Source organism: Sminthopsis crassicaudata, chromosome 1, assembly GCF_048593235.1.
Source record: "Sminthopsis crassicaudata isolate SCR6 chromosome 1, ASM4859323v1, whole genome shotgun sequence".
Lineage (NCBI taxonomy): Eukaryota > Metazoa > Chordata > Mammalia > Dasyuromorphia > Dasyuridae > Sminthopsis > Sminthopsis crassicaudata.
The window spans coordinates 232142012-232156444 of record NC_133617.1 but is presented as its reverse complement, the minus strand read 5'-3'; the positions used below and the strand labels follow the sequence as shown (position 1 = coordinate 232156444).

Below are 14433 nucleotides of genomic sequence, written 5' to 3'. Positions count from 1 at the left end.
TCCTTGTTCTAATACCTAAGTCATTTCTTTCCTAGATATAACATATTTGGTGTCTGTGGCTTACAGCAGGGGAATATACTACATTTTATTGAAACTCTGGTTGATTGGCTAACATAAAGTAATTTTTAGTATTTATGGAGTTCCCTTTGATCCTAATCTCTTCACAAGTAACATTCTATTAATCTTCAAAGCATTCTTAGAAGGGAAACAAATCATTAATACCTCTCTTTTATAAAAAAAAAGGGGTTCCTTAACATATATACCTCTATTAGATATATATGAAAATGAAATCCCAAATGCTTAGTCTTTTTGAAACTACCTGGATTAGCCATATACCTGACTAATAGGATAGGGTAAGATTGAGCCTGATCTGAAAGCCAAACATTTTTAATAGTGAAGAGTGCACTATTATCCTATTTCAAATAAGAATCCATGTATACAATATAACTTGAAAGGTCTCCATGTCTATTATTTTTTCCAAGAGTAGGTGTACTCTCTGAAATGATTACCAAGTTTCAAATTATTATGAAAAGTAGACAACCCAGTTATGGTGGCTCTGGCTTCAGAGGTTCAAATCTTACCTCTGAAGCTTGCTACCTGTGACATCTTAGATGTCTCTGTCTCTTTCTCTGTCTCTGTCTCTCTCTGTCTCTCTGTCTCTGTCTCTCTTTGTCTCTCTCTCTCTCTCTCTCTCTCTCTGTCTCTCTCTCATATCCTCCTGACTTCAGGGCTGCTGCTCTACCTACCTACCTACACATTAATTTCTTCATTTGTAAAAGTAGAGGTTCAGTCTGAGGACCTTATTGGCTCTAGATCTATGATCATATAATCTGCCAGGTGATTAGTTTAGGAATTCTTCCTCATAAAATATTCAAAGTACAAACCTGCTTTAATTGCTGGTCAGAGTAACCTAGCCAGGCACAGGAAGTAGTATATGCTGGGTAGCCACACTCCAACATCTGTTCTTCTGTAAAGACACAATTCTTCAACTGGGCATTTGACATTGCCTAGTGGGCAATTTTGCTAGAAAAATTTAGATCTGGAAATACCTACATTCAACTTTCTGCTATTCGTGTAAATTCCAATCATTTGTTAAATTACATGTAGTTCCTTATTAATACCTTTCCCTAAACAGACCATAGCTGCTACCTACTTTTCCACTGCTATTTTGGTTTATGTGACCCCTATTTCACAACTGAAATTCATAATCTTTTTCATTCAAACCAATAACGAGCATTTTTTAAGTACCTGCTATGTGATAAGGATTGTACTTAGTAAGAAGAATTAAAAAAAAATGAAATCGTTCCTATCTTCAAAGAGCTTACTTTCTAAAAGTAATTAAGATGGTATCAGAATGACCAAGTCTCTTTTTTAAAAGTTTCAACTCTTGGAATCTTCTAGAGCAGGGATTCTTAACCAAGAATTCATTTCAAAGTAATGAGGGAAAGAAAAGGGGGAACCCCATTTCTCGGTGCATAACCCCATGAGGCGCAGTGTCCCCTGTAAAACGAATTTACAGGCCTGAAAACCTAGATTGATAAATAAAAGGTTTATTGTAAGAATTTAGAAGTAAAGCTCAGTTAGAAAGACGCCAGAGCCAAAGGTGGCCGCTGGGCGGGCAGGAACCCTTACATGGCTGGAAGGATACCATGGGTTGGCTGGGAGGGCTCCTGCTATGAGGGCATTTGGCTCACCTCTTTTATACCCAAAAGATTGTGTGGAGTAAGGTATGGTGAAGAACTTACAGATTAAGCACATATTGATCAGAGACTGCTAGCTAATGTAAAATCAGGCCTAGAGGCCTCAGTCACGTGAAGGCCTAGGCTGCATTCCTTTGCCCAAAATAGGGATTAACCTATACGTGGCCAAAGAAGCTATAAATCATATTGCCAGCTGCATTCCACTGACCAAATATGACCAATCACAACCTCTGGAGGGTGGGATTTTGGGGGTTCTTTGACTGAAATGTATAAAAGTTGTAAACATCTTCAAGGGAGTGGTTCTCTCCTGCTGTGAATCTGGCTCACAGACCAGGATGAGGTCCGCTTCTTGAGATTCTAATAAATAATTCTGTTTTTCTATGAGTGATCTCTGAGTAGTCATTTTTGGATAGGATTTTCAATCCCTCAAAAGATGATGTACCCCTCTGTTCTCGGGTGGGCTTTTCAGTTAGCTCAGATCCGGTGGGGGCTGGGGGAAGCTGAGCTGATGGTGGGGGCTGGGCCCAGATATTCAAAGGGTGCCTTTGACCAGGATTTGTGAATCAAGGTCAGCCATGGGTTGGGCAATTAGAAAGGAATCTTAAAGGGACTTCAACCCCCATCAAAAGGATCTGTGAACTTGTATGGGAAAAAAAAAAAAGATATCTTTATTTTCACTAATGTTGAATTAAAGTTTAGCATTTCTCTCAATTACATATTACTACATATTTACTACATTTCTGTACATGTAGTACAATTACTACATAATTACAATTACTATACTGAGAACGGGTCCATAGCTTTTATCAGACCACTAAAGTGATGTGGGTTAAAGATTCCTTTCTAATTCCTAGCCCCATGAATCCCAATGGGAGATATCTCGGCTTTCCCAGCCCCCATTCTAATCTGCTCAGGTTTCCCCAACCCCTACAAACAGCTTCCTCCTTATCTAAAAACCCACTGAATTCTATTCAATTCTAACCCTGGCTGAAGCCAGAGGCCAATCTGGGACTCTACCCACCTTCAAGATCACCAGAAGCCCCCATTATAAAATGGGGAACCCTGGAGCCCACTCTTTGTAGGAGCCCCAAACATGGCATTCTTACACAGGACATGTTTGGGTTCCTGTCCGCCCAGCGCCAGCCCTGGCCCTGGCATCTTTCTACCTTTACCCTTACTTCCAAACCCCAAATAAACCTCTCTTATTAATCTAGGTTTTCGGGTCTATAAATTCCTTTAAAGGGGGACTCTGTGCAGCCATCACTAGACTGCATTTAACTCTGTATCCTTGTGCCGAATCCAAAAGGAGTTGCAGGAGAGCTCTGACTCCCTGTACCCTGAACCTGCCACTAGACCTCAATTAAACCTAATTTCATCTAGGTACCCCTTACCTAACTTTCATCAAAAGGAACCCAGGACACAAACATAGGTGAAAAACCCTGCTCTAGAATTTATCTCAGGGAGGGCATCCCTTTCTCTTTTGCTTTCTTCCAAATCTGTCCATAATTTAACAGTTGTTGAAATAAATATAGATCTACTTAGATATAAATATACACATACATATATACTTATACATAAAATATTGAGAGACTAATTATAGCACAATGGGTAGAAAGCTGACCTTGGATACTTTAAACAACTCTCTAAGACGTTTGTTGTTTGTCCTGCGTTCTGGAAGAACACCATGACTCAGGGAGGTGATGCCATGACATGCAAGTAAGTTGGGATTAAGTGAGGGAAGGTTGGGCAAAAGTCAACTGCCTCACTCTCCTCCAGAATCTAATGGCTCAGTGGCCAAATATAGATCAGGACAACTGGAGATGGTACTGGACACAGTGAGAGACCTAGGCCTGTTTAAGTTAAGGTCTTTAACAGGTCTCAGTTTGACAGCTCCATGAACATCCAATCAGTGATTAAGGCTAGGTAAGAAATGAGGCAGAGAACAATTTCTTTTACTCAGTCCAAAAAAAAAAAAATCAACTAAGGAGAGGAAGACTCTCATGGTTTTTGGCCAAAACACAAACAATTACTATTTCTATTCACTCTGAGCCATTCTCTAAGACTGTAAGTCACAAAGAAAGTGGATATCTGCAGTAGGAGAGGAAGTTCCTTCCTTGGGGAGTATCCCATACCAGTGAAACCACAGGTCCAAACCCTACCTTAAAACCTAAAATATATTAGAGATTCCTTTCTAGTTGGCTTCTGCCTACAAGGCTCATTGCAAAGTGAGTGAGGTATTTAGTATGATAAAATATACTCAAAGGCAAGTCACATTTTTGTTTGGTATAGAAATCTTACCCTGACAACTGACATTAGAAAAACACACAAAATTTCATTCAACATACCTCTTTGCTTTTTGCCAATTCTCCCCTTCTGTAGTATTTCTGAAAATAAAACCACACCGATTATCTATCCTTTCAGAAAACAAGAAGTGATTCTACTCTATTTACATAACAAAAATGCGGCCAAAAGCATCTTCTAAAAGACTTACTTACCATAGGCTTCTTCTTCAGTTAAGGCATCTGTGATGTACCTGAAATCTATGCAGGATATTAGCTGCTTAGAGTCCTGGTAGTAAATACAGTGTAAAAAGGGAAAAAAAAAACAAATTGGAAAAGGCAGACATGTACCTGACTAAATACAAATGTCAAAGCAAGAGTATGGTGACATAAAAATGTGGCTGAGCCTTCTCCTCTAAATGAAGATATCTTTGAAGGTGATGTTGACTTAGCCTGACAAAATTCTATTTCATCAGCCCAAACTCAAGTCCTTCCCCACCCCAAGGTTAGTCTGAGTCAAAACTGAGACAAAACTTAGTGTAGCCAGATTATATTTTCTCAGACAAGGCTCCAAATGCTGGAACTCTTTCATGTTCCCTTTTCCCTTCCTCATCATCACTGAAATTTGCTTCCAGCTAGCTGTTGTTTGGGAAGCATAAAATAAATCTATTCACACTGAGTTATAAATGACTAATGTTTTAGTGTGTTACTCCTCTTGAGGGTGTATATATTTTAAGAGGGAACTTCATTTAGTACATTTAGTACTTTGGAAATAGCCCTAGGAGTGGGATTGCCATCACTAAGGGCTGGGCAGAGGTGAAGCTCATAGCAGGCATTCCATTATTTTCTTATATCCTACCAATTATAAGTAAGTGTATAGGCCATTGAAAAGATATTCAAGAATCTTTTAGGATAGGATGACATTGTTATCTTTGATTTGTCCACATTCTTCTTCCACAGCAATCAAGTGGCCCATATTGGTATCTATCAGTCTAAAAAGCTTTGAAGTTGTTTGGGTGGGAGGAGTATATATACCTAACACTGATGAAATTACAACTCTCTCAAGGGCTGAATGAAGCAACTGTATTACAGTGATATAATGAGTATAATTTAAAAGCATTTCTTTACCATGTCAACAAGTAATTTCCAAAGGGGCTGTTTAAAAAAAAAGAGAGAGAGAGAGAAGACATTTATTTAACTTATGTGAAAAGTAACCCAATAAATATCTACATCACTTTTTTTCCCTGATAGAAAATCAGAAAAAAATGATTACATGTGACAAACATCTATGTTATTCTCTTTCCCCTCATGGCTTCTGTTTTCTCTTACACCTTTACTATTTCTTCCTCTTCCTGGTTCTTTTTTTACTATATTCCTTTCCCCATCTCTCCTCACACCTTTGAGGAAAACAAATCAGCTCTCAGTTTCTCCAAATCATAAAAAACCTGTCCCCCCCAGCTCTCATGCACATCAAAGAAAACAAATTTAGGAAAATTCTATCAGCCTTTTGTCATATATTATGCATATTCATGAGCAAAATACCAATGCCCACTAATAGTAGTTATGAAAAAGAAAATCCACTGAGCTTCATTTTAAGAAAATTCTACCATTTTACCTTTCCCTCCTGCTTGGCCCACAAGTCCCATAAGGCATTCAAAACAGCTGCTGTAGCCAAATGCACAACGCCTTTTTCTGGACCAATCTATTGAGAGATAAAACATAGCATAGATATTTGGAAATTATGACTATGAGATGTTTCAAGAGTTTAGTGCAGGGCTGAACTATTTAAAGCTTAAAAGCTGCACTAAAACTTTTGGGACACCCTGTATTCCCAGCTTCTCTGAGAATCACAAAGTTTAAAATTTAAATAAATCACCACGAGGTATTGGATGACAAGTTCTTTCTTAGCTTGAAGTTAAAAATGGAAATTCCACATAGATGAGTAAACTGAGAGACATTTTCTGTCATCATGCTGCTGCTAAGTGTCCAAAGTAGAATTAAAGACCTGGTCTTTGCCATTTCAAATCAAGTCCTCTTCCTACAATGCCTTCGTGAGAGCTTCATGGTATCTTGGCTAATTTACAGTGAAATTATGACACACTTTCTTTCATGTTCCTATCCCAGAGCTCTTTCTCCTGTACCCTATTTCTTCTTTGGGATATATTAGAGAAATTGGTCTCCCTACCATAACTCTTTGCCCCCTGCAATTCATTCTCCACTGAGCTGTTAAAGTGATCTATCTTCCTAAAGAATAGGTCTGATTGTGCTACCCCCTCCCCAATTCCCCTCAATAAATTTCATTGCCTCCCTATTACTTCTAGGATCAAATACTGTATAAAATCCTTTGCTTGACATTCAAAGTTCTTCACAGCCTCTCCCTATTCCCATACCTTCCAACTTTTTTACACCTTACAGAGCAAGTGATACTAGACTTTCAATCTAATACAGGAGACAGCTACAGTGAATAATGGAGAATCATGACTATTGTCATCATTATCATCAATCAGTAGCAAAACATAGCACTTTATGGCTAAAATGTTTTTTTAAAAAAGAAGTGTCTTACAGAAGGCACATTTCTCCCACACTGTTTCTGGGTAGAGAATCAAACTCCTCCCAAAGCCTTCCTCAGACACTGGACTTTTGGGGCTCACTCCACTTGGCATTTGCTGCTCTAGTTGGTTTCAACTCCATGGAAGAAGATGCCTCCTGCACCATATACCTCTTGTTCCCTTTTATTCCTACTTTCCTACCTCTAACCCAACCTAAAAATTATTCCCTAGTACTTTCTATGTTTATTGATATCAAAGCAATGGCATGTAGAGTGAATAGCACATTTAACAGTTTAACAAAGTTTAAAGTCATATAGACCTCCCAAGACTTCAGCCTAGAGAAAAAACAAATAAGTGAAGAATTGGCCAGAATATTTAAACATCCCCTATGAGCTAGTCCATTAAAGATAGAAGGAGGAGGAGGAGGAACTGGAAGAGGAACAATAGTACAGTGCACAGAATAATGGATTTAGGTGTCAAGAATATCTGGGTTCCTATCTCTGATAGCTAACATCTATATGATGCTGGGCAAATCATTTTTAACCTCTGCATCCCTCAGACAGCTCTCTAATACTGATCTACTAAATCATAGATGAGTTCTGATCTTCAGTGAGGAAGGAATTCTGCCTATTGTGAAATCATGCATCTGAGTATTTATGCATCTCTTGGTGATGGCTCTACCACATGGAACACCATAAATGTCAGAAAAATCAAGATAACATGGAACCCAAGAGGCAATGAAAAAAACACTGGATGTAAACAGACTATAGTTTATAGTTAAGAAGTTGAATAAAAGGACAGCTAGGTGGCGCAGTGAATAGAGCCCCAGTCCTGAAGTCCGGAGGATCTGGGTTCAAATGTGATCTCAGACACTTAACACTTCCTAGCTGTGTGACCCTGGGCAAGTCACTTAACCCCAATTGCCTCAGGGGGAAAAAAAATTGAATGAAAAATGAAGGGCATATAGAATCTTATGAAAAATGAAGGGCAACAGAATCTTACAAAGCATTTACTAAGTCCTCTGGTGAGAGTAGTTCCATTCCTCGAGCTCGGATCACGAAACAGTACACCTCTGTGAGCGACATTATTCCCCCTTGTTCCTCTAAAGGCACCTGAAGTATTCCAGCTAGTTGTTTTGCCAAATGCATATGGTAATGTGTGCCTGAGCCATGTCTCAGATACTTAACACTTCCTATCTGTGTGATCCTGGGCAAGTCACTTAACCCTAATTGCCTCAGCAAAAAAAAAAAAAAAAATAAATAAAATAAAGCAAAACAAAACAAAACAAAAAAAAGTTGAATGAAAAATGAAGGGCATATATAACACAGAGCAAGCAATCACAGAGAAACAGAATAAAAAAATGGACTACTAGAGTGCTGTGCCGGCATCCACTGAGATATTAAGAGACCCCAAGGGAGGACTCCAGGACACTCCGTGAATCCTCTATGGAAAGAGATGAGCAAGAATTGCACAAGATAAAATAATGTATTTGTGCTGCAATTTATACTGATTAAATGTCTGGCAAACAGTAGACAATAAAGGCTTATTGGTTAATTTGCAGACTGGACCCTTTATGAAGAGTTTATAGGCTTATTAATGAATTCATTTTGGACTAATTTCCCTAAAACCCTGGGATTAGGCAAGCAGGGGGTAGGGGAATAGCCTTTTCCAAGACCACCCTAGGATCCCAGAGAAGGTCAAAGAAATCAATGTTGCTTATTCAGGGAACAGAATCCTATCAATCACCTTCAAAAATACCTTGTTCAAATCCCTAAAATCCTAATTTGTCTCTCTCATAGATGTTTTCCTCTGTAGCAATCTTCTCATTATGAGGCATACTTGATATTTTTATAATTGTTGCTTATGTTCATTGTATACCTCATATTTTCTTTGCTAACTCATGAGTCACTTCAACATTCTACAAAATAAGCATCTTACCCATCTGAGCTGTCCATCACTAGTGAGCTGCCTATAGAATCCTCTGAAGTCTCTGACAATATCTCCGAGGTCTTTATTAAGCACATGATAGGAAAGTGCTTTTATGGCACAGACAACTGTAAAACATAATTAAGCATTTGGTTTTTGATTCTGCTTTTTCTTCACAGTAAGCCAACATATTAAAGAAAATATTTCATCAACTTAAAACCAACCTGTGTGATTTGTAAAATGTTTTAAACTTTAGAAAGAATACCCAAATAGGTCCTTTCCAATGATAATAAATGAATATTAAAAAAAAAACTCACAAATATCATGCCATTTAATATGTGTGATATTATCAGTAATTTCTAGCAGAGAAAATTAATGTTCTGATTGGACTTAATGAAAGAAATTAGGCCCTCAAAGTTTAAATTGTGATATTTTAAAATTATTTTCCTCTCATATTTTTTGTTGTTCAGTTATGTTTGACTCTTTGTATCACCATTTGAAGTCTTCTTGACAGAGATACTGGAATGGTTAGCCATTTCCTTCTCCAGTTCATTTTACAGACTAGAAAACTGAGGAAAATAGATTTGCCCCATACAACTAATATTAATGGATTTGAACTTGGGTCTTCTGGATTTCAGACCTAGTATTCTATCTACTAATCACCTAGATGATGCCCTTTTGTGTCTGACCAATGATCAAAAATAAGAGTTAAATGTCACCTGTTGAAAGTGTCTGGGAGGAAAGGGGTTTGAACAACAAAAAATTATTTTAAAATTCAACATTACTTTTGAGTACAGGAATACTTGCTATCAAAATGTTTCTATATCTAAAAGCTAACAGAACATTACTTTTTATTGATGAAATAAGATTACATATTGCTATATTAAGTAATAATAATATGTAAAAATAATATTACAGCCATATTATTATGGCTGTAATGTTTTCAAAGTACTTTCTTTATATAAAGGCAATGGAGTAGATAGCTCAGTAGCTTAATAGTATAACGAATAGTTCTCTAGACTTGGAATTAACTAGAAGTTTGTTTAAATTTTCTTCTCCCTATCCCCCAACCCCTCTTTTACTTACTGGAAATATGATTCTGGAGCCATATAACTCTTCTATGAATCATTTAATCTTTCTAATCTTCCATTTCTCACCTGTAAAATGGGGATAATAATAGCGCCTGCCTCACTGTGTACTATCTCATCCAATGAGATAAGATATGTAAAGTGTTTTACAAATCTGAAAGTATTATACAAATGCTAGCTATTATTATTGTTGTTATTACCAGTGGCTCTGGGAGGTTATTTGTGTACCACATGCTGGGTTTTTTTTTGAGTACAGTGGCAAGTAAACATGGTTTTTGTTCCTCAATGGTTAAACACTACAGCATTCTTTTGAAAAATAATGTGTCCTTGTATATAAAGGGAATTTGAAGAAAAGAGCTGTAACTTAGGGGATATTATATTCATTAGAATGCTCAACTTTGGGGCCCTTGGTTGGGAGTGATACTATGAATCATACCTGGATTAGTAGGTCACATAGTAATAAAAAAAATACAAAACTGTTCTTGCAATATACTAGATGCTGTGATATATATTGACTACATAATTGTATTTTTTGTATTATATTCTACAACTAGAACAGTAAAGAACATGGATTTTAATTACTGAAATTGTGATAAATAGATCAAAAAAACTGCAGTAAATTGAAACTAGGAGTACAGTAACATATACTATAATGCATATGATGATAGGGGTGAGGAATGGGAACCACAATCACTTCACAACATCTTTATGGACTAAAAATGTAGAAAATTTCCAGTTATCTTATGGCTTAACTGTGAAGTAAGGAGAGGGATGGTCTTATCTACTGTTCTAGAAAGAATGTGTTGTTCTTGAATTAGAGATACCTGTAGTATTATTTAAACCATTACCTCAACCCTGATGTTTTGTCTAAAAAGATCTTTTCACAATTGCAAAAATATTTGTTTACCTCCCTTTATCTCCTGCTCTTGAAAAAAAGACAGTCTTTTTATTCTGATAAGCTCCACCAGATAATCTGACAAACATCTTCTCAGAAGCTCCCTTTTTCATTCTCTCTCCTCTCCTCTAAAAGATATTATTTATCTATCCTAAGTTGTTGCAGAATGCTGCTGATTGACCATATACTCTAAGCAGAACTGAAAAGTTGTAAAAACTAAATCTGTACTTGTAGTAAGTTGAAGCTGCTATCAGTAGTTTCCTTAGCATGCTAATAAATCTCTTTGATTTCATTCTGGGCTCCTATTTTTGACACACAGTTATTAGTGTTTCATTGATGAATATGCTTTTCCTATGAGATTGAGAAAATTACATGGCAATTTATCACTAGGTTCTAATTAATTAGAATAATAAATCTCATGAAGTGATCCTATTATTCAAATTCACAGTGAATATTTTCAATGGGCTAGAACCAATGTTTTTTTTTGTTTTGTTTTGTTTTTGTTTTTACATCATTATGTAACTTCAAATAGTGTAAATTTGACTGCATAAGACTCATTATTTTCACTAACTATTCCTCCAAAGTCCTATTTCAAATGCCTCATCATTATATGGAGAACCCTAGGTTCTTGGATATTATCCTAGCAGAGTGCTGGACCTGACAAGTCCAAACAACCTAGAGAAGTTTGGAATATGGCTCCTGTGATAGACGGTAAAAAATAACCTGGAGAAAAGTTTGGGGAGGCTCAGCAAGAAGTAGGTCTTAAGGTGAAGGATTTTTCAGTCACATTAACTCTCCAAGGTGATTGTAGACAGAGTAGTCCCCACAATGAAAGAGCAGATTCTTAAAGTATTAAAGTATACTTTGCATACATATGAAGCACAGACACATATATGTTAACCCACGAATGGCTGGACACATCCTTCTAACTCTCCTGTGGCATCGCCATTGAGCATGTGGCTTTGCTTCTCCCTGTTTTTGTTTCAGCCCAGGGATGCTTTGGGAGTAATGTTTTAACCAGTGTGTGTGTGGGGGGGAAATCTGTCTTTTTACATATGCATAGTTTTAAAAAGTTATAATTCAACTGGGGGAAATGATCTTTTTTTTTCTCTTTTCTGAATCATGTGATCATAGAAATGCTAATTAAGCTGAGTGAAGTAACTTTAAATATTCAGAAAAGACCAATGGATATGTTTCATTTCAAATGATAGGAGGTCTCATCAGTATAGCACATTTAACAAGACCACTATGAGTCACTTGACCTGTGTGGTCTCTATGTTGTGGCCTCAAGAAGGCAGGAACAAAAACTTGAGCACAAAATTACACATTTATTTGAAAAGCATTAAGAAGAAAAACAAAATCTATTTTTGTTCCTCTTGGTCCAGGAGGTGGGCAAGAAAGTTGGAACAGAGGTTGGAGATAGTTTTCAAGGTCTCAGAGTCAGGAATTAGTGCATGTGAGGCAAAGCTGAAGATCTGTCTTAAAACCCTAAGCTAACCGTAGGTGAAGGGTAAGCTTCCTGGCCATGTTCAGAGAGAAATCTTGGTTCAATCCCCAAACAAATTTTCAGCCTACTCTCATGAAATCAAGTCCCCAAACTGAGAAGTCCATAGCTTTGGTTATCTAAGTCACAAGAAATGGTTCCAAAGGCCAGGCACAAGGCTGCAAAATTGTTACTATCTTTGGTGATCTCAGTCTTGCTCAATCTTTTTAGATTTGTTCTACATATTTTTTTCAACAGTGGTTATAGTAAAAAAGGCTTTGCAGTCATTACAGGTGTAACTTATATCAGGGGTCACGTCTAGGAACATGTGGAAGCTAATTCATGTTAAGATATATCTCACTAGGGTTGTCTTGATGAAAATCTTATGTAAACAGCCAAGAACCCTATAAGCATGTTATTTTTAGCAGTGTGAGCAACAGTACTGCTTCCACTCCTAGTGCCTAATGAATAATATACAACTATATGGACAAAATAACATCGTGGTCAAAGGGCTCAGAGATATCACCACCCCTCATTTTATTGATAACAACACCAAGGTTCCAAGTGAGGTGATTTGCATATTAAAAATGGGATTTGAATCCAATTCCTCTAGACTTCAAATCAAATAGTTCCTTTTATTATATCATACCACCTACATCCCCATGACCTCTCTACCTCAAATTTTAAAATCCATTCTGTACTTGAACAGGACAACTCTTTTCAGCATGTCCTACAAATAAATGGTCCATTGTCTGAAGGAGGCTATTACCTCCCGAGGCAGACCATTTCATTTTGGGAAACTTCGGGTCAGTAGGAGATCCTTCCTGATGTCTAGCTGACACTCATTATTACTCTTATTTCTGCCCTCTGAGATCAAACAGAACATGTATAATCCCTCTCCCACATGACAGTAATTCCTATACTTAAGGACAGTTCTCATTATCTCTTCCTCTCCTTTCCTTCTCTCCACCTAGCTAAGTACCAGCAGTTCCTGCAACCAATCCTCATGTAGAACATTCTCTAGGCAGTTGGCCCAGAGCTTAGAATGTCAGGCCTGGAGGCAGCAAATAAGAGCAATAATGAGTGTCAGCTTGACATTAGGAAGGATCTCCTACACGTAGGAGCTGTGTCCTATTTGTAGTACATAACTGAAAAATGACTGATATCAACAACTAGGCTTTATACCTTCCTCTGGAGGCACTCCAACGTATCAACATTTTTTTTAATATGTGTTACTCAGAAATGAACAAAATACTCTTATGTGATCCGACCAGGACAGACACAAAGTAATACCATTGTGTCCCAGTGCTGGACACTATATCTTTCTTAGCTTTTTTGGCTTTTCATTCACATTGAGATTACAGTCCATTATAAAACCCTAAGATCTACTTCAGATGAACTACTGACTATATACAGGTTGCTTCTTCTCATCTTTGTGACTGATTTTTCTGTACACAAGTATAAGACTATATTTATTTCTATTCAATTTCCTCTTAGTAGACTGAGCTAATTCTAGCCTGTTGAGACTTTTGATTCATTCAATGTGTTATCTTTTTCCCATGTCTTTGGTAATTTAATAAATATGCTAACATTATGTTTTACTTATACCATTGCTAAAAGAAAATATTACCTAGAATAAAATCTAAAGAACAGATCCTTGAAGTGTTTCAAAAGAGATCTCCTTTCAAGTTGACAGTGAATGTTTAATAACTATTTTTAATATATTTAATATTTAATAACTATTCCAGCTGTTCAACCAGTTCCTAATCTTCTATCTTGCAAGTCAAGACACCACTCTCCTGATGTCATAGTTCTTCAAAAAAGAAGGATGAACAACAATAATCCTCTATACTATTTGTCTAGCACCAATTTCTCCATCTTATGCAAAAAGTAAAATGAGTATGGCATTGTTAGATGGACAGCTGGAACTGAAATCGAGCTGATAGCACCTATGCTCAACTTTATCATCTGCTTTAAAAGAAGTCAATGATTTTTATAGTATCCACTTCACAGGTTTTTTTTTTTAAGACTTAAAAGGGATGGAAAAGCCCTTTGCCAACATTAAATAATTATATAAATAACTGTTAGTTATTATTATTACTATTGTTAAATACTTTGTTAAAATCTAGACAATCTCACGCTATTTCAAAGTCTGATTCTTTTGTACAGCAAAATAACTGTTTGGACATGTATACATATATTGTATTTAACTTATACTTTAACATATTTAACGTGTATTGGTCAACCTGTCAACGGGAGAAGGGGTGGAAGGAAGGAGGAGAAAAATTGGAACAAAAACTTTTACAACTGTCAATGCTGAAAAACTACCTATGCATATATCTTGTAAATAAAAAGCTATAATTAAAAAAAAATCTAGACAATCTCTATGTATAATAAATAGGACAATAAATTTAAAGCAAGAAGAAGTTGTAGAGGTTATCTTGCCAAACTTTTTATTTTATAATCAGGAAACTGAGACCCAGAAAGAACAATCTATTTGATGGAGGTGATAA

At 36.7% G+C, this 14433-nt stretch overlaps 1 protein-coding gene across 2 annotated transcripts in view; it reads right to left on the bottom strand.

Moving 5' to 3' along the window:
- The window catches only part of ENOSF1 (enolase superfamily member 1), a gene marked incomplete at its 5' end in the record, with an annotated part of 47130 nt that overhangs the window by 30033 nt on the left and 2664 nt on the right, over positions 1-14433 (bottom strand). For both annotated transcript variants that reach the window (XM_074276168.1, XM_074276174.1), the window contains 6 exon segments: positions 885-967; positions 4046-4084; positions 4196-4268; positions 5108-5134; positions 5595-5681; positions 8467-8582. In XM_074276168.1, the coding sequence (XP_074132269.1) occupies positions 885-967; positions 4046-4084; positions 4196-4268; positions 5108-5134; positions 5595-5681; positions 8467-8582 (425 nt within the window).